Genomic DNA, 21,249 nt, shown 5'->3' on the forward strand with positions numbered 1-21,249 from the left:
TCATGTCCATCGAGTCAGTGATGCCATCCAACCATCTCATCCTCTGTCGTCCCCTTCTCCTCCTGCCCCCAATCCCTCCCAGCATCAGAGTCTTTTCCAATGAGTCAACTCTTCCCATGAGGTGGCCAAAATAATGCAGTTTCAGCTTTAGCATCAGTCCTTCCAAAGAACACCCAGGACTGATCTCCTTTAGAATGGACTGGTTGGATCTCCTTGTAACCCAAGGGACTTTCAAGAGTCTTCTCCAACATCACAGTTCAAAAGCATCAATTTTTCGGCGCTCAGCTTTCTTCACAGTCCAACTCTCACATCCATTCATGACTACTGGAAAAACCATAGCCTTGACTAGACGAACCTTTGTTGGCAAAGTAATGTCTCTGCTTTTGAATATGCTATCTAGGTTGGTCATAACTTTCAAAGAAAAAGTTTAGATAAAAGCAACTGAAATATGATGGTAACCCCAGTCTTACATGGGAGGTTTTCTGTTCACAAATTTTCAGTTTTGTGAAGTCGAGAGCTGTGACATCCAAATTACTCAGACTACCATTTTGGTGCAAGATCAGAAAACGTCTTTTTCAGAATTAGACTAGCTGACATATACATATTGTGATTGAAAGCACATTATAGTTAAATGAATATTGGAAAACAATTAATTGGAATGGAATCCATGATGGTTTCTTAGATGCTAGTCATGGGAGAGGAGCAGTGGTGAAGGTAAATGTGCCATGCTCAGTTGCCTTCCACTCTGTGCAAAGTCATGGACTATAGCCCTCCAGGCTCCTTCATCTGTGGAACTTTTCGGGCAAGAATGTTGGAGAGGGTTGCCACGTCCTTCTCCAGGGGATCTTCCCAAACAGGGACCGAACGCATCTCCTGCATTGGCAGCAGGATTCTTTACCACTGAGACACTTGGGTAAATATGAATCAAGGTATTATTGTAATGTAGAGTATGTAAAAGGAGGTTGATGCAGAGCCTCCAGGGAGTCTGAAGGTCTTAAATGGAGGCCTGGACTCAGTTTTCTGCCTTTTTAATCCAGTCACTGTACTCTATTATTTTACAGGTCAGATCCAGTCAGAGAATAACTGTCATCAATTCCTTTAAGGAATAATTCTGTGGCAAATAAATCTCATAAATTCTTCCCCATGCCCTATCTGCAATGATCTTAATTTTAACCGCAGAGCACTTATCATTCAAGAACATGAAGCGATAAAGAAAATGAGGTGAAAAGTGAGGGATTCCACAGGCAAACATCAGTATTATACTTAAATAAGGCACCAGCATGTCGTCTTAAAATAGAAAAGGAAAGTATTGGTTAGCATTAACTTTTCCGGCTAAAGGTCACCTGACATTTAAATGAACTACAAATATTGACAGAATCATAATTTTATATAATGTATAAAGAACACTAAAGGAAATCAACCCTGAATATTCATTGGAAGGACTGACGCTGAAGCTGAAGCTCCAACGCTTTGGCCACCTGATGCGAAGAGCCAATTCACTGCAAAAGACCCTGATGCTGGGAAAGATGGGAGGCAGTAGAAGGGGACATCACCGACTCAATGGACGAGTTTCAGCAAGCTCCGGTAGATGAAGGATGTGCTGCAATCCATGGGGTTGCAAAGAGTCAGACACAACTGAGCGGCTGAACAGCATAAAGAACACTATCATTTTCTGTGATTTTTTTTTCCTTTTGATGCTCCCAAACAAGCAACTCTGCAGGGAACTGAGAAGCAAGTGATGGTCCTCCAATATGGCTTGAGACTATGTAACTTTGACATTTTGTTTTGCTTTGCCTTTTGAAGATAAACTCCCTCATTTGTCCAGACCACATTCCGTCTCTGGAAATTCCCTATGGACAAAAAAATTAGGTACTGTTAAGTTCCACCTTTTAAAACATAGAACATTCTCTGTTGTGTGAAATGCTGCTATAAAGGCGGGTGATTAGCTTCCGCAGAGTACGTCAAATGTCTATTGAGCTGCACCCCAAGACAAGAACATTTTCTGCCCGCTCTTTAGCAGCAACAGGCCCTATCAGTTGTTGGGGGTCAGAGGCCCAATATTTCAGATGTTAATATACCTTGGCCACGTGGAGTCACTGAACTGGGGCAACGTTTTTAAAAACCGGTGGGACTTGTGCAGTCATAATCTCGGTGATCCGTTTCGGGTTGGAGAGGGAGGGGGTGGCTTTTTCCACTGCCTTGAAAAGTCATTTAAAGTACGTGGGATAGTAGAGGCCGGACCTTTGGGAAACTTGAAACCCAGAGGCTTCGTGGATGTACCCGCGGAGACAACGCATCTGGCTTCAGGTGTCGTTGATTCTGGAATGTGTTAAAGTGGGGAGGGGGGTGGTGTGGCAAATCAGCTTTTAGGAACTCGGTACAATTCTGCAAGCTAAAGACCCAGGCCAGGCGAGAGGTGCCCACGCCTCCGAAAGTGGTATCTGAGCTGAGCTCCTCTTCAGAGATGACTCCGCATTTGAACCTCTGCCCACGGTCCGAGCGCGCGCGGGCGACGGGGTGGGGCACGTGACCGGCTCTCCTCCGCGGCCAGGCCTAATGGGGCGACCGCCACTGCCCCTTCCACATCTTCGAGCCCCTCCAGCGCCGGACGGCGTATAGACACCCCTCAGGAGGCGGTCCCCCAGCTAGCTCTGGACTCCAGAGTTACCAGCACTCACGCCTTTTCTCCGGCAACGGTTAGCGAGCCCCTATCTCCCGAAGGGAGAAGGAATCTCCCGAAGGGAGAAGGAAATGGCTACCCACTCCAGTATTCTTGCCCGGAAAATCCCACGGAGTGAGGCGCCTGGTGGGCTTACAGTCCACAGGGTCGCAAAGATGCGGACACGACTGAACCACCTCACTTTACTTCACTATCCCGAAGCAGCTGCCCGAGACTTCCGCCTGGGTGCCGACCACGTGATCACGCGAGACTTGGGGAGGCGGCGGGCCTTCTTCACAACTTTAAGTCAGCCCCGCCCCTCACGACGCCCTCCACAGGGCTCGACAACGCGGCCTGCGGCGGCCTCCGCCCCGGCGCGCCTGCGCACGCGGCTCTCGCGGTGTTCTCGCGCTCGGCCCCGCCCACCGCTGCCCCCGCCCTTTCCGCCCCTCCCTCCCCCCCTCCGCCCTGTCTCTCGGCGGCGGCGGCGGCGGCGGCGGCTCGCGCAGCTCGTTGGCTCACTATATAAAGGGGAGAAGCGGGCGGACCGGACGGCTGGAGCTGCAGCCGGTGGCGGCGGCGGCGCGGGGAGCGGCGACTGGTGGTGGTTTCCCTCCTTGCCGCGGGGGTGGGGAGCGGGCAACGCCCCCCGGGACCCCTGAAGGGTCGTGGCCTTTTTTTTTTTTTTTTTTAAAAGGGCGATTCTCGAGTTTTTTTAGCTCCGGGAGGACTCCCCCTCCCTTCGTCCTCCCCTTCCTCCTCTCGCCGCTCCCCTCTCCTCCGTCAGGATCCGATTTTGTTTGAAAGATTTCCCCCTCAGTTTTGCGGTGGCTTGGGTCACCCTCGAGTGTTCTTTTTTTTTTTTTCCCCCTTTCTTTTTCGTTTTGTTTTCATCTTGTTTCCTCGGGGTGGCCCCCCCCACTCTTGTTTGTGTTGTGTGTGGAAATGGCGAACTCGGCAAATACAAACACCGTGGTAAGGACGTGGTTCGGTGGCCGGCGGGGGCTTCGTTCAGGCGGCGAGCAACGGCCGGACCGGGCGGGGGCGGGGACGGCGGCGACTCCCCGGCCTCGACTCTCCTCAGCCGCCCGCGCGCGGCCGCCGCTTCCCGCCTCGGGCGGCGCGGGCCGGGGCGGCGGGGCGCGGGGGGTGGTGGGGGGCGGGCGCCGGGGCTCGCGGCGGGGGCGCCGGCGGCGGGGAGGGCGGGGGCGCCGGCCGGGCCTGGGGCCGCCGCGGGGCGGTTGGGCCGGGGCGAGCGCGCGGTCCCGGCCCTCGACCCCCCCCGGTCGCCAGGAGGGGAGGGCAGGAGGGTAGCCGCCGCTTCCCTACCCACCCCCCTCGCCCGCCCGCCCCCGAACCGGCAGGAGAAGGGGCTCCCCGCGAGCCGCCTCAAAGAAAAACCGGCGTCTGGGGGAGCCGGGCGAGTCCCCCCTCGAGACCCACCGCGATCCACTGTTAATGTGGTGGAAGGCGAATGGCTACTCTGGGGGTTACTCTGAGGTGTTCTGGCGGTTGTGCTTAGGGAGCCTTCACTGGGGCCATTTTATGTATTATTTAAAAAAAAAAAAAAAAAAAAAGACGAAGGTTGAAAAGCACTTATCTCGGTTCCTTCTGAATCGGTAAAATGGCGAAGGGGAAGCAACCCCCCCCCCTCCCCGCACGTCGTATATACCTCCGACTAGCAAAAGCACCAAAACAAAACAAAGCCTCCAGTGGTCCAAAGTGCCCCGCTTTCGCCTTGAAATCTGCCAACTTGCCACCGTTGGTCCTTTTTTTTTTCCTTTTTTCCTTGCGATCACGTAGGTTTGCAAAAAGCAGTCACATAAATAACCTTGTCTGTCAGTCACCAACGCAGTGTGATCACGAGTCCACCCCCACTCTTTTTTATTTTTATTTTGACAATAAAACACGTTTCTGCCCGGTCCCAAACGCAGACCAGCCCCGCGGCAGCCCGGCCCCGTACCGTTGACGACTCGGGTCGATCCATCATGGCTGCGGCCGCTTACCCTGCTTTTCAGTCCCTGAGCCTTGTGGTCCTCCTCCCTTTGGCTGCCCTGTTTATATAGAGCCATTGCCGCTCTCTAATATAGACTCTGCCAGGATGGGAAGGTGCTTTTCAGGCCTACGTCACCGCCTCTCCATTTAAACACCAGATCCGGCTTTAAATAGTGAGAGCTGCTGAGAGCGGGGCTGGGAGGTGCGTGCTCCCGAGGCGAGAAGCAGGCGCGTGCAGAGCTCACTTTTATTTCTAGGTCCTTTTCTGTCCTGTAATTTTGTGCCCAGTCGGGGCGGCCTTCGGAGCCGCAAGTTTTTGTTTGGACGCAGCAGCTGGGATTTGCCGGTCTTTGTTAGGGGAGAATAGACTTGCCGTCTCTTCTTTTTATTTTTGTTTTTAAAAACAATTTTAAGCTCAGATGTCTAGTCGTTTCTGTATTTAAAAAGGTACATGCACTATTGTCAGTTATTGTTTTAAAAAGCTTTATTAACTGCTAGCTGTAGAGGGTTTGATTTTGGTAGTATTTTTTCACCGAGCATTCAGGACATGTTAGAAATACAGCTGCTAATATTTCATCATGTTTTCCTATAATAAATGTTTGAGACACACAGCTTTGCAAAGAAATAGAGAAGTGCCTAAACCTTCGACGTAGGGTCTTGTGTCTACAGTATATTAATTGTTAGGGGAATTGTGAGTAATGTGAAGAGGCTTAGTGCAAACTGGGTATTAAAAAAGTTCAAAGTAGACTTTTTGCTGCATTGAATGTTCATATGGTATCCAGTGTAGAAATTAATCCAGTTTATTTTCCAGTATTGTACTAGGAACTAACACTTTTGAAAGAAATTCTTTGTTACTTAATGACACTAATGGCCCTTTAATTTACGAGTTTGGAATATCTGGTGTTTGAAAACCAGGACAAACCTCAATTACTGTGTATTCATAAAAGGCAAAAACTGGTTCAAGTAAAGTTTAGCATTTTAAATAATTTGGAAATTGCTTTTTTCAAATATTGCCTATGTACTCGCATACTCTGAAAGACAACAGTAATTTGGGTGCTTTTTAACTCTTGAACAATTTAAAATTCTGTACTTAATGATGAATACACATTTCCCTTTAACTATAGTGCATACGAATGCATTAAGTGGTCAGGTTGTGGGTTAATTAAAGCAGAAAAACAAAATATTAAAGCAGGATTGTTTCATTAACTAGGGAGTGCCAGAAGAAAGCACATTGTACCAATAAATGTGCAGATATCCAAGCAGAATATTTTTAGGGATGATTAACTTCAGAAACATTACAATTATTTTGCTGAAAAATAAATTTATATTGTCAATATGAGATTTACACTGCCAATTTAAAATTACACTGCATCTTTATAATGCCTTGAATCATTGGTTAAAAAAACTTTATAAATGTATTTTTATAATTCAGTAGTTGAATCACTATAGATAAAGTAATATCCATAGTCAGGCTTTCCTTGTTTATAGAATCAGAGAGACATTTTAAGGAGATATTGTAGAGATGGCAGAAGTCACTTGAATAATTTTAGTTCACAGAGACAGATGTGGCAAAATAAAAAGAAGTGGAACAGCAAAGGTGAGAACTCAGATACATTGTTATTCTGTTGCATTGAAAGGGAACAAATGGATTTTAATGGTTGAGGTAAGTTATATAGAGGAACATACTTGTATTTTTGGCTGGACAAGGACACATAAAGAGGTTTCCCCTGTGATAACAGTATTGCTGATGGAGATGCTAATAAAACTTTTGTGTTTGAGGTTTGCTTATAAGAGCAAACCTTTGGTTTTATTGGGTAGCAGTAACTTTTACCTTAAGCAACATATAAAGTGCAAATAATGACAAAGCATTAAAACAAAAAGGCTGTTAATAGCTTTGTGTGATAATGGATAGAATTTATAACAAGGTGGTTCTGGTTTTACACTCTGACAGCAAACTTCCTTTTGTCCAACATGTTAAAAATAGGATACGGGTTGGGCAAATTGTTCTCTTAATTTTTGGTTTTTTAAAAATACTTTATATACTTTTGAAGTGCTTTCACATCTATTCTCATTTTACTTTTTGGCAACCTTCTAAAAGCCCCCCCTGCCCAGTAATGCCAATAATAACAGTTATGATAATAATAGGTTAAAAAATAAGTATCAAGGCTGCTCAGTATTCTGTTCCAAGAGTCATCTGGGCAGCTCCTTGGTTTTAGTCTCTCCAGTCATGTCTGACTCTTTGCGACCCCATGAACCCACCAGGCTCCTCTGTCCATGGGATTTCCCAGACAAGAATGCTGGAGTGGGTTGCCATTTTCTTCTCTGGGCAGTAGTAGGAGAGAAATCCTGGAAAAGAGATCATTGTGCCTTGTTCCTCTGAGACCGAGACGTGTCATTGTGGTTATAGGAAAGGCCTTATGGTATAATTTAAAGGTACAGACTGGGTAACAAAAGCCAAAATCAGGTGATTTTAAATTTGAGTACTCATTAACTTGCAAATTACTGCCAGGCAAATGATCACAGAACATAAGACTCTCCGAAGTCTTAAGAGAGAGATGAGGTTAGGAGATACAACGGGTTAAACTAAGCAAGGAATAATAAGAACCAGACATAGCAACCAGTAATACTATATTGTTGGGTCCCATTGACTGTTTTGACTATAACAACATAGAAATTATAACCGAAAATAGTGTGGGCTTTTTATGTGTAATGATCTTCTGTGTTAAATATGAATTGTATTAAATAGTCATAAAACTTTAGTTACAATATGCAGTCATCAAGTCATTCAATTTAACTAAGGCAAATGATCTTTTTACAATGATCATTCCTTTAAAGTTACATCTTCTAAAATAAGTTTTAGAGTTAGAAAAACGACTATTGTGTTAATTTGTTTTGAATTTGTGAAACGTTACCTATTTTAATATGTGAAAAACAGTCTTTTTCAACAGTCTTAAATTTTTATTTTCCCTTTAAAGCCTAAATTATACAGATCTGTGATTGAAGATGTTATTAATGATGTGAGAGACATCTTTTTGGATGATGGAGTCGATGAACAAGTTCTGATGGAACTAAAAACTGTGAGTTTGCCTTTTTTTTTTTGCTTTTTTAACACTCTTCATTCAAAAACGATACTCCCATTATTTTTTCATATGATGACCATTTGACTTTGTTGCAGTAGGTGGTGTAGTTATGTGAAGGATGCTCGTTTTGAATTCCAGTTCTACCATACATTCTTCCTCTGACCTTAGGCAAACCACTTATATTTCAGTTTCTGTATATATCAGATGGGAGTTCATAGTACTTACCTTTTAGGTTTGTTTTGAGGATTAAATGTAATAACTGTCTGAAGTGTTTAGCACAATGCCTGGCAATAGTATTAGCTATTATTAGTGGGCAGTTTAATTTATGATCTAATAACTTCATATTTACATTCCTGTAAGTTTTTTTTCTCTCCTTTTTTTTTTGTTGTCTCAATGAATGGATATTCTAAAATGTGTATGCTGTAGAGATTGAGCAAGTGCTTGATAAATTTCACATTCTGGAGTCAGATTTTCTGTGTGGGCCAAGTATTTGGTTTATCATATAGCCTAGTTTGGGAGTGCCTTTTCTGTCTCTTAGATGTATGTGGATTTAAGCAGAAAAATACAGATATTTTTATTTTACGTTTGTGTTTTCTTATTGATCTAATGAGGCATGAAATCAAGGAGTATTTTTACCTTACTGCTTAGAACCGAGGTTCTCAAAATATGGTCCATGGACTTTCCCACAGGCTCTTCAAGGGGTCAGTGAGGTGGAGCAATGCCCAAGTCTGAATAATCATAGTATGTCTCTCACATTTCCAGTAAAAGTTGTATTACATGAAAAAAGTGACCAGTTAAACTTGAAACTCAAATGAACAAGTGCTATTGCTTGAGATAACTGCTCCATATGCAGCAGAAGTGCATTATGCATGCTTCATATTTTGATGCACTGACTGTTAAAATTATGCTTACTTTTACAGTTGAGATAAGATCATTGTTGATATTAAGATATTCAATTGTTGGATATTCTGTAGTGGGATGCGTTAACATTAGCCTATCTGCATACTACACTGAACTCACATTTTCCAAATGATCAATGCATGATGTTGCAAAATCCTTTCAAAGTTAAAGATAAATGAATGGATTTTAATCTAAGAATATGAAAAGTTAATTAGTATGTGGTTTCACATAGTACATTGCAGCTAACCTTTAAGAAACCATTACTTAAAATACTTCTTCCTTTCCCAGCTACTTAGCTGTGGGAAGACAGATCTTCTTAATATATGTCGATGAAAACAAAGTGAATGCAGAAGCAGATGAGAGAATCCAACTATTTTCCTTTAAGCCATTTCTCACTAAATTTTATTTGGAAGACATGGTTATTTTCATTGAAAGTATTTATGTTAACATATAATGGATACATGTTACTTTTAAATAAGTAAAAGTTTTTTTTTCAATCTTATTTAAAATTTTGTAAAAGCTCATTGAGGGACTTGCTTGGTGGTCCAGTGGCTAAGACTCCATGCTTTCAATGCAAGGGGCCGGGGTTTGATCCCTGGTCAGGGAATTAGGTCCCACATTGGGCAGCAGAGTGTTCACGTGCAGCAACTGAAGAGTGCACATTCCACAACAAGGATGGAATATCTCGTGTGCAGCAACTAAGACCCAGTGCAGCCGAGTAAATAAATAATTCTTTATTTTTAAAGCTCATTGAGGTCCTCATTAATTTGTGAAAATGATAAAGGAGCCTGAGGCCAAAAAGTTTTAAAACTGCTGGCTTAGAGGCTGGAAATTGAGCTCCTTTAGAGCTATGTATAAATAAGAAATCGCAGTTAGTGAATGCTATGTAGCACTTGTTGTGGTCTTATTTATCCGTTCAACAGAGGTGTGGAGGCTGCAATTTAGCAACTTATAAATTTAAATAAAGCAAATCTCACTTGTATTGTGGTGATGAAATATATCTTAGAATATATCTTAGAATATTGCAGCATCTGTAGGCAGCTTCTGTAGGGTTTTCATTAAGAGTCTGCCCATGTGAGGAAGGGAAAATACAGGTTTGAATGAGACGAGGAAACATTTATTTACCTTAGGAGAAATGTGATGGTTACTGCAAGTGAAGAGTAGGTATCTAAAAATAAAATGAAGGAATGCCAACTCTGAGATATGAGTTGGAAAAATAGCAATGGAAATTGCTCAAACACATAATGTATCTCAGAGATATGAATAAGAAGAGTATAAACTTACTTTGATTCCTTAGTGTTTTTTGGAATGAATATTTTACAAATTATGTTATAACCCTTACGATGATTGTCGTAGTTCTGTGGCCTTATGTAAAAGATACAGCATTTTTAAGTGTAGAAAATTAGTCCCAAAGCTTTAATTTACCCTTGGTCAAACTACTGGTCAATCCAAGTTATTATCTGCTCTAGCTTTTCAGTCTGGGATTGATATTTTGCTACTGGTCCCAGTTAGAATCAAGGTATTGTCTTCAAACAGAATGAACTGTCTTTGAGACCAGATAGTTCCACCTACATTTTTAGTACATAGGATTTTACGTATATATGCACACATACTTGCAGATATATGTACGTATATTATACAAGTAATATAGATATATGTATCTATGCTCTATAGGTTATGCACTGATTTTTTGTTTAATGCTTAGGTTTATATGACAAAAATTGCCTTATTTAATTTTGAATTCCCAGCCTCTACCACAATGCTTGGTGTATGTGATTGGCATTCAGTAAATATTTAATTAAACAACTTAATAACAAATGTTGCTCCAGAATCTAACTGAGAAAAGTATTTTAATGTTTTTGTTGCTTTTTAAATGGGACATACTCTTCTATTCTGGGTTGTAGCTGAACTTAAATATAAAACTGTTAGACTGAAATGAGTTTGCATTATTTTAATTCTCTGCACTAGATTTCTTCCAGATCTCATTAGAGTTTACAGAATGTGCCCTAGTTTTTACAGTTTTGACAGCCAGCATTACCCAGTAGAACTTTCTGTGATGATGCAAATGTTCTATAATTTTTGCTCTCCAGTATAGTAATCACTGGCCACATGTGGCTATTAAAGCACTTGAAATATGGTTAGTGGAACTGAAGAACTGAAGTTTATTTAATTACAATTAATTTCACTTTAAATCATCACATGTAGCTACTGTATTGGACCTCATAGGTTTGAATATTCTTGCTAATGAAAACTAACAATGTTTCATATTCTGTGGTTTATAAAGGACTTTGTCATTAGCTCTGTCCTCTTTCTCACCCTTTTATGGTATTTGACAAACTTTTATCAAAAACTTCCATGCGGCTGTGAAGGGTACAGTGGTGTATTAGATTGTAAATTAAGATGAGTAATGAGAGTGTCTGTAATTTGAAGTTTAGCTAGATAATACAGGAAGGGACCTCCTGCGTTAAAAAATTCAACCTGATTCTTGAGGTTATTAACAGTATGGGTCTCCTTTAATGTATAAATTATAGGAGATAGAAAAGATGCATGAAATGTAGTGTTGATTTTCTTTCTTTTCTAGTTGAAGTGTAGTTGACCTACAACACTATTAGTTCTAGGTCTACAACATAGTGACTCAGGATTTCTATACATTTCAAAATGATCACCACTTGATTTTCATTAAATCTATATTTGAATGTAAATTGTGTTTTAGATTGATGAATGACTACAGGTGGGAGTCTTCTTCAAAGAAAGTGAAAGAATTATCCTGATTTCTAAACTGTCAGACCCACCCCTGTCCAAGTACTGTGGGAGAGAGAAAACATGGACCCTTTTCTTAGCAGAACAAAGTGAGAAGAATTCCTTAGTTGGAAACAAATCTGAAGTAGTTAATCTTCCCCTACATCTGTTTTCTCATCCTTGGCACTGCTGACATTTTGGACCTGTTAATTATTTGCTGTAGAAGGCTATTTATTGTTGGAATTTAGCAGCATAACTGATCTCTGCCCACTAGATGACAGTAGCACCCCTTAGTTCCAACAACCAGAAGTACTTCCAGACATTGCCAGATGTCCCCCAGGCAGAAGGGGCAAAACCACCCCGATTGAGAACCACTATTCTAAATATTCTCTAGTTCTATATAAATACTTGTTGAAGAGTGATCTACTGTTCTACATCTTTTGGCCTTGGGGAAAGCTCTGTTTCCCAACGTCATTTCTACAGAGCCCTAAAATACATTTGTTTTATGTTTTGTCCGGAAGCTAGATGTTTTTGTGAGAGTAGGAGAATCCCTCAGAATTTCTAGCCCAGCATACTAAGACTCAGAGGGAATAAATAGCTGATTGTTTAGTTTAGCTAGTGGTAGAGACTTGAACGTGTAAGCCTTTTGTGTCCAGATAAGGAAGGCACCAAAGATGTGACTAGACCTGCTCTGATAGCACCAGCACAGTTTAAAGATGAGAAATTTGGACCAGACCTGGACTTGCATGAAGCAAGCAAGGTCCTAGAGTCCAAAACTTAAACTTTATATTTAAAGGACATTTATTCTCAGGTTCCAGTGTTCCTGACTCCATGTCTGGGAAGATTGGAGTCAGATTGCCTGGATTGTACTGTGGTTTTGCTTACTATTAGCTGGTGAACTTGGAAAAGATACCTAACTTCTTGTTCCTCAGGTTCTTTTTCTGTGAAAAGATGATGATGACAATGTCTGTTGTAAAGAATTTTTGTGAAAAATGAGTTGGTACACACAAAGTACTTAACAGGTGCATGTTAAGCTCAGTATTAGTCTAGTAAACGTTATCCTCAAATGCATAACCAAATCATTTTGGGAACAGAAAATGAATTTTCTCCATGTCTAATTTCAGAGACCTGATGAAGATTGCTAAAGAAGGACTGCCAGAAATAATAGCTATGCTGTTGGGGGAAAAAAGTACTATGAAAATGAGTAGAGAGTTCTTTATATTTTTTAAGCTAGCTGAATAAATAGCAGACAATTCAGTATTCTTGGTAGTCTTCAGGAGTATTAATATTATTGTTGCCACAAGAGTATTACATTATTTATAAAATATTTTGATAGATAAAATTATTTAAAAATGAAATTGGAGAGAAAACATTCAAGTAATTTTAATTTTTTGTGGTATTAGAAGCTTAATGCTAAATATTTGTATGGTATTATTTTTCACAGTACCTAGAACAGTATCTGATACTTAGTAAATATGTATTCTCAGTGACCTGCTACTCCCAACATCCTCTTCCTTTGGTCCCCCCAAAAGCAGCTGGAAGTGCGTGCTTCCGTTTTCGCTTGTCATTACTAGAGGGCATCTTTGACATATAGTAAGCTAGAGGAATGTTGTATTTCCTGTACACTTCCTGTGGTAATATCCTGTAAATAAAGAGTTATTCTGCCTTAAATGTCAGTCACATCTTTATCGAGAAACTACCTTAAAAAACAATAGTTTATTTGCCATTAACTTCTTTGAAATTAATATTAAATTTCTGTTAAGTTCTTAGTCGTTTTGTTAGGTCCTGAATAAGACATAGTCTTTGCCCTGAGGGAGTTCATAGTTTAATAGAGAAGGAAGACTTAGTGCAAAAAGTGTATCAATAGAGATATCTCTAAGATATAGAAGTAGTTAGTGATTTTTTTCCCCCCCAACTATGACTTTGCCTTTGCATTCTTCAGGGAATTGTGTGCCAGTCATAAAGCAGTAGTTTACAAAGGTTTAGACATGAGATATGTATGCTATATTCAGGGAACTGCAGGTAGTTTGAAAAATAGAGTGCAAGTTATAGTAGTTGGAGAAGTTAGCATAATAACTGCTTGAAGGAGCTGCATCTTTAGAATTCTAGAGAAGGATTCTCTGGGGTGCTAGTTAAAAGGCAGTAAAAGGCAGAGTTTTGGACTTCTGCCTCAGAAAATCTCACTTGATAGTGGTACATTCTAACATTTAAAAAGAAAAATTTGCATTTACCAAAAAAACCCACCCTAAATTAACAATTAAAAATGCATTAATGGGTTGTAGTCTGCAGTTTTTAAAGTATTGGTTTATACTTTAAAGCAGCAGCTCTTCATTTAGTGTACATAATAACCTGGACAGGTTGTTTGAACAGATTCCTGGCTCTACTTTCAGAGTTGCTGATTTGATGGGGGGCGCGGGAGGGGGCTTAGAATTGGTCTGTCTTAACAAGTTCCCAGGTGATATTGATGCTGTTGGTCTAGAACCACTGATTTATAGAGGATAAGTTGGAAGGACAAGTTTGCACTAAAATGTTGAGTCTCTAAGGACAAGGATTTTTGTCATATTTGTTCACTCTGTTCTCAATGCCACTAACAGTGTAGCATATGAGAGATACCCAGTAATTATGTGTAGAATGTATGATTTGAAGAAGGGAGCTCAGTTAGCTTATCATTAACACTTTGCAGTAATATTGATGGGAGGAAAGGACTTGAACCTGGGACCATAATAATAGGGATAGATTGGAATAATGCTTTGGAAGGGAAATCAACAGTGATAATAGGGTGTCAGGGTAGATTCTGACTCACAGATCATTGACTTGAGAGGCTAGATGAGAAGTGGTAAATAGCACTTAGCACATAATGTGTATTCATTAATATTTGCCTTTATCATGGAAACTTCATTGAAGTAAGGGGTCAGGATTACAGTGGGGAGACCAACTGGAGGTGATAAAACTGAAGCTTTAAATTTAGAAAATTACGGTAAAGACTTGTATCTTAAAACATTAATTAATAGTACTTTTTTTCAACCTTGATTTTGGCCTACAAGAAGCAAGGTTTTGTGTTAGAGTAGAGCAAAGTGTCGACAGTTAGGGTGATAGACTTGTTTGGGAGGCTTACTATATAGCCTTACTGCATAATACATTTAGAGTATATCTTACACTGTATAGTGTATTTTATTAAATGTCTAAGCCTATTTTGTATTTTGAAGCCTCACATGAGTTAGACAGTATCCGAAGAGCAGATCCTAGGGGAGAAAACAAAGTATCCATAGAGTCTTGTATACAAAATGATGGGATTAAATTCGATGTGTATGTTTAAGGAAGGTTTGCAACTTTCTTGGGCAATTTTTTATAAGTGCTCTATAGATTGAACATTGAACCTTGTAGAGAGAAAATGTATTTGGGAGACGGATGAAATAGTTGTAAATATTTTCTTACTTTTCTGCCCACTTTTTTTTCTCCTTCATCACAGAAATGGGTTAGATGAGAAAATAGAAGTGGTTAAGCAAAAAAGGATTGTCAATCCTTGTCATAATGAAATGAGGGAAGGGAATTTCAAGAAGTGTGGAGGTTTGAGAATACCTTTGAAAGTGCATTAAGAATTCTTTTCCCTTATATAGGATTGGACAGATAGAAAAATGGATTTTTCTAACTTGAGAACTGCCTTTAATAGTGTTTCTCATAGTTCGAGGAAAGATGGATTTGTGTTTTACATGTTATTTAAAAGGAAAGAAAGATTTTCATAAAGTAGATAATGATTTGATATTAAAAAGGATGATTTTTGATTGCCGAAAAATTACTTATATGAAACTGGTAAATAAGGAATTACTATACAAAATTTGTTGAAGATAATAGAAAGAAAAAATTCTTCAGTAGCAAAAATGAGGTTTGATGCTTTAGAAATTGGTTTTCATATTTGTATACACTTGGGTCAGAATTAGAGATTTGCAGGTTTTGTGGTTTTATCAGTTTTGAAAATGGAAGAATTTTATAAACAGACTAATAAAGTATGTTTTATCCACATGTCCAGATCTTCCCTCTTACTTAGAAATCTTTAATGTTCTTTGCTCAGTTATGGGAGAATAAACTAATGCAGTCTAGAGCGGTAGATGGATTTCATTCAGAAGAGCAGCAGCTTTTATTGCAAGTTCAACAGCAACATCAACCCCAGCAGCAGCAGCATCATCACCATCACCACCATCAGCAAGCTCAGCCTCAGCAGACAGTGCCTCAGCAAGCGCAGGCCCAGCAGGTCCTTATTCCTGCTTCACAGCAAGGTGAGACTGGGTAATCCTACTACAGCTTGGAGGTGAAAGCTGTCATTTTCAAAGAGAAATACTCTGCGTGTCTCCTTTCTGTTGGCTGAGGGATTGGATCTGTGTGTGTCTATATATACGATATAGGTCCTATTTGTGTAATAATGAAGAGTAATTCACTAACAGAAGCCTAAAATGATATTTAGGTAAGTATATTAATACTTTGAGAAGGCTACGCAATGGTGAATTTTCTAAAATAAGTCAGATCTATAAGTTTGTTTATTAAGAGTTTCATTATTATAGTAGGATCATTATCTTTATGAAACTGATTTGTTCCTTCAAAGATATTTCACCTTAGTTTTTATTAATAAACACTGGAGGGTTTTTGTTTCTATACTTTGGCAGTCTGAAATTAAAATTCTCATTTATGAGAATTTACTAGATTAGATTTCCTTTAAGTAAAGAGTGGATATATGACATCTTATATGATTTTACATAGGAGAAGGCAATGGCACCCCACTCCAGTACTCTTGCCTGGAAAATCCCATGGACGGAGGAGCCTGGTAGGCTGCAGTCCATGGGGTCGTGAAGAGTTGGACACGACTGAGCGACTTCCCTTTCACTTTTCACTTTCATGCATTGGAGAAGGAAATGGCAACCCACTCTGGTGTTCTTGCCTGGATAATCCCAGGGATGGGGGAGCCTGGTGGGCTTCCGTCTATGGGGTCGCACAGAGTCGGACACGACTAAGGTGACTCAGCAGCATAGACTGTGTCCATAGTGTTTTTGTACTGTGCAAGTCATTTTAAAGATTTTGTTTCATTGAAGCCTCTTAAAGGCTTTGTGAAGTAGCTCTTAAAAATCACAAGTGAGGAAAACCTGGGCCGTGAAAAGTCTTAGAAGCTTTATCCTCTACATGGAGTATTTTCTGTCATGACAAACAGTTCAGTTGTAAAACTTCCTGGGCATTCAATTATGTAAATCAGAGAGGAGAATGAAGGTAAGATGAAAGCTTCAATTTAAGGTAACTGTTTACTCACTTGCCTCACCTGAGAGTTTATATGAGACTGAAAATTGATATTGATGCATATTAGAAATGTTTGTTTTACTGTTTGTATCAAATATTTCAATATTTGATTTTATTCTATACCTTATACTAAGTAACTTTGTCCTTTTAATTTTTTTTGATGACTGTTCCTCCTATTGCCTTCAGGTCTGGCACTAGGATTTTAGGTCATCATAAATTAAAATTTGATTTTCTTCACTCAGAGGATATTAGGATAATGGAATTATCTGTTTATTCTCTGAAATTTGCGGAATCAAACACCTAATTCCTTTTATATCAGCATAAGTGTTATTGCCATTATTTATGGGTTGTGTTTTTTTAAGCTGAAGAAAATAAGATTCTGGAAACTGTCAGATTGGGAGAAAAAGATTTTTAAATGCTAAATTATAACTTTTTGAGTTCACTCTGAATGAGTTAATAACACATTCAGCAGTAATATATTAATAATACAGTCAGTGCTGAGTTGGCAAGACAGTATTAAATTTTCCAATTTAAGAATATACAGAGGGCTTCCTTGGTGGCTTAGTGGTAAAGAATCCACCTGCCAATGCGGGAGCCACGGGTTCAATTCCTGATCTGGAAAGATCCACCACATGTGGCAGAGCACTGAAGCCTGTGCGCTGTAACTGTTGAGCCTCTGCTCTAGAGCCTGGGAGCCGCAGCTACTTAGGCCCGCACCCTCTAGAGCCCATGCTCCCCAGCAGGAAAAGCCACCACAATGAGAGCCTGTGTACTGCAGCTAGAGAGCAACCTCCGCTTACCACAACTGGAGAAAAGTCCGCATAGCAATGAAGACCCAGCATAGCCAAAAATAAACAAATAATATATTTCTGTGCATTTTTTTAAAAAATTTTATGTGTTTTAGGTGTTAGGTATCTCATTTGCTTTGTGTTTCCAAGGTCCCTTGTATTTGTAGGTATTTGTTAACTCAAATCTTTTAAATTGTGGTTTACAGTAGAAGGAGGGTATATCATGGCTGTTATTTACCATAGAAATTTATAACATTCTGAGATAGCAAATGTTTGGACAGCATGAAAAAAAATTTCAGTATGGTATAGCCTTCTTATGAAATAGCCTCATCGTCCGTTGTCTTTATGTGTGCTTATGTTTTTTATAGCTGCAGCACCACAAGTTATTGTTCCTGATTCTAAGCTGATACAACATATGAATGCATCAAACATGGTAAGACTCAGAACACAGTTCTTTGTTGGCTCTATTTATTCTAGTCCAGGTTGTGATTATGCTTGAGTATGTTGTGTATTAACATCTTGAAGTTTTATTCAAGACTTGAGAAAAATACCTGTTTTGCTTGGTTTCCTAAGTATTAGATTTAACAGCAAATCTAAAGTTTAGCTTGATACTTAAGACAATTAAGGTTCATAAAATTACATAGTTTTCTGTTGAAAATACCAGATGGATGATGCTTCATGGGAGCTATTTTTTGAAAATAGGTTTAGGGGACCTACCAAACATTATGCCAAGTATAGTTATGTTTCAGAAGATCTATTAACTGAAAGAGGTTAGGAATGCTAAGAATTATAAATTTTTTTAAATGAAAATAAACTGTTTGAATAAAGATACCTAGTATCTTTAAGATCAGACATTTACACATTCTGCTCTGATTTAACCATAGCATCGCCTAGTAAGTTTTATTACAGTATATAAATTGCTATACAGTATATAAAATGCATTTTAATCAATTGAGTTTATTATATGTAGACTTGATATTTCTAAGGGATAGCCACTGAACATCATAAGTCCTCAAATTTTCACATTTCACTCAGCACATAAAGTGTATCCCGTCAGATATAATACAGTATAACTATAAAACTGAAACATTAAAATAAAGTTGAATTACTATAGTTGTTCCAGTACTTTCTTATAGATGGCTTTTCTTTTGTTTAAAATACACAGACTGTTAGTGGTATCTCAGCTCTTGCACTCCATTCTTAAATTCAACCAAATCTTTTTATTGGGTAAGAATTGTTATTTTAAATAACATCTCTTAGTTTAGTGCTATCTATGATATTTTCTTTTCTGATCCAAGTGTTTTTTTTTTTTTTTTAATGAAGAAGCAATTAAAAAAAAAGTCAGTTTCTATGATTTTGTGAATGATGAGCAGTGAACCTGAAAATTCATTTGTGTTTTATAAGACATATAGGAAACAGTGCTTAACATACCAGACAAATAACTTCATTCTGTTGCTATACACCAGCCTTAACACATGTATAATTTTACAGAATTTTCCACTTCTGTATGACAGAAATTGGAATTTTTAATTCACAAAAAATTGAGAATCTCTATTTGTACTTCTAGTTCAGGTTGTCAAGAGTCAGTTATTTTGGGTAAAAATCACAAAAGTCCACTGCTGTTGATTCTAACACATAGTTTTGTTATTTTTTAAAAAATTTCCTTTCAAGTTCCAGGCACCAAAATTTTCTTTTTAACCTCCACCCTTAAAAATAAACCTCAGATTTTCCTGGTGGTCGATGGTTGTGGTACAGGGCACACAGGTTTGATCCCTGATCCAGGATTTCCACACGCCGCTGGGCAGTTAGTTAGCCTTGTGCTCTAGAGCCCATGAGCCACAACTACTGAAGCCCACACACCCTAGAGCCTGTGTTTTGCAGCAGGAGAAGCCACTGCAGTGAGAAGCCTGCACACTGCAACTAGAGAATAGTCCCCACTCAGCAACTAGAGAAAGCCTGCATGCAGCAGTGAAGAGCCAGTGCAGGCAAAAATAAAATTAAAAAGTTCTAAACAAAAAAGTTTTACTGTAGGATCCATATTATAGTTGGTACTATTGAGGCTGTTTCCTAGGGAATAACTTGTATAACTATAAAACAGAAAGTTTGGCAGAATCACTTGTAGTAGGCCCATCTAATTTTGAAGAATTTTTAGTGTTGTGGGAAAGAATTTTGAATTAAAATTGTCTTTAAAAGGACTGGCAAAATTAATGACCCATCTCTGATTAGTTGTGTCTCCTTGATTCTAAAGAACATATGTATTTAAACAGATCATAGGTCAGACTTCAATCAATAAAATGTGTTAGCATTTATATATATTTCAGCATTTTACTTGTTTTCAGTTAGTGTTTGTTCCATGTGTTTCTCATGTTCTAAAATGTAATCAATATAGGCTCTTGCAAATAAAAGTTTTTTGGATTTTTATATGTTTGCATTACTATTCCTGATTCAGAGATAGCCATTAAAAAATTTGATTAAGACACGTGTACCCCAATGTTCATCGCAGCACTGTTTATAATAGCCAGGACATGGAAGCAACCTAGATGTCCATCAGCAGATGAATGGATAAGAAAGCTGTGGTACATATACACAATGGAGTATTACTCAGCCATTAAAAAGAATACATTTGAATCAGTTCTAATGAGGTGGATGAAACTGGAGCCTATTATACAGAGTGAAGTAAGCCAGAAAGAAAAACACCAATAGAGTATACTAACGCATATATATGGAATTTAGAAAGATGGTAACAATAACCCTGTGTACGAGACAGCAAAAGAGACACTGATGTATAGAACAGTCTTATGGAATCTGTGGGAGAGGGAGAGGGTGGGACGATTTGGGAGAATGGCATTGAAACATGTAAAATATCATGTATGAAATGAGTTGCCAGTCCAGGTTCGATGCACGATACTGGATGCTTGGGGCTGGTGCACTGGGACGACCCAGAGGGATGGAATGGCGAGGGAGGAGGGAGGAGGGTTCAGGATAGGGAACACATGTATACCTGTGGCGGATTCATTTTGATATTTGGCAAAACTAATACAATTATGTAAAGTTTAAAAATAAAATAAAATTAAAAAAATTTGATTAAAAAAAATCTAATAGCTCTTTGTGCATTGGAAATGAACATACTGAAGAGTTACATAATTTCATAAGATATGAAATACTGATAATGTGTTTGGTAGAAGGCTGTTTCAGGGAACTTACTAAACAGGACCTTATATCAAACTAGTTTTGCAGGTTCTCTTTATGAAATTATTGCTCAAATGCATTATTCATGTTATGGCCTTTTCACAAGATCCAGGAACGAACTTTCAGCAGACATTAAAAAGATGGTTTGTGTATGATGTATGTGTGTATACTCAGTTGCTCAGTCGTGTCTGACTCTTTGTGACCCCATGGGCTATAGCCTACCAGGCTCCTCTGTCCATGGAATGAATTCTCCAGGCATAAAAACACTGGAGTGGGTAGCCATTTTCCTACTCCTGGGGATCTTCTCAACCCAGAAATTGAACCCACATCTCTTGTGTCTCCTGCACTGGCAGGCAGATTCTTTAGCGCTGCGCCACCTAAGAAGCCCATGTGTATGATACATCACAACAGATATTTATAGCAACTTGAATGTGCAGAGGTATGCAGGTGGTATTGTGTCATGTATGCTATAAGGAAAATGGTAGGTCAGTTTGCTAGTAGAGTGAGATCTATTAATCTTAAGTTGTGAATTATAGGCACTTAACATTCCTAAATAATATTTCTCAATACGGAGTGGTTTTTAGTATATTCCTTAAATTTAGATTACCTTTCATTTGCT

At 39.3% G+C, this 21,249-nt stretch overlaps 1 protein-coding gene, 2 long non-coding RNA genes and 1 other non-coding gene across 4 annotated transcripts in view; 2 read left to right on the forward strand and 2 right to left on the reverse strand.

The window, feature by feature from the left end:
* Positions 1 to 4,706, reverse strand: part of LOC112587773 — a 44,194-nt gene extending 39,488 nt beyond the window's left edge. Inside the window, exon 1 of the long non-coding RNA XR_003112217.3 lies at positions 4,623 to 4,706. This is a non-coding gene — a long non-coding RNA (uncharacterized LOC112587773). The remainder of the gene's footprint in view (positions 1 to 4,622) is intronic.
* On the reverse strand, positions 1,690 to 3,056 carry LOC102403202. Its single transcript, XR_326751.3, has 2 exons — positions 2,079 to 3,056; positions 1,690 to 1,850 (listed from the first exon to the last, which is right to left on the reverse strand). It is a non-coding gene; the product is annotated as an uncharacterized LOC102403202 (long non-coding RNA).
* Positions 3,136 to 21,249, forward strand: part of GTF2A1 (general transcription factor IIA subunit 1) — a 38,953-nt gene continuing 20,839 nt past the window's right edge. The window contains exons 1-4 of the mRNA XM_025295142.3: positions 3,136 to 3,634; positions 7,630 to 7,731; positions 15,443 to 15,647; positions 17,810 to 17,874. Of these exons, the coding sequence (XP_025150927.1) occupies positions 3,605 to 3,634; positions 7,630 to 7,731; positions 15,443 to 15,647; positions 17,810 to 17,874 (402 nt within the window). The 5' untranslated portion in view covers positions 3,136 to 3,604. The remainder of the gene's footprint in view (positions 3,635 to 7,629; positions 7,732 to 15,442; positions 15,648 to 17,809; positions 17,875 to 21,249) is intronic.
* LOC112577880 lies at positions 16,812 to 16,955 on the forward strand. Its single transcript, XR_003102082.1, has one exon. It is a non-coding gene; the product is annotated as a small nucleolar RNA SNORA79 (small nucleolar RNA).

Source organism: Bubalus bubalis, chromosome 11, assembly GCF_019923935.1.
Source record: "Bubalus bubalis isolate 160015118507 breed Murrah chromosome 11, NDDB_SH_1, whole genome shotgun sequence".
Taxonomy (NCBI): Eukaryota; Metazoa; Chordata; class Mammalia; order Artiodactyla; family Bovidae; genus Bubalus; species Bubalus bubalis.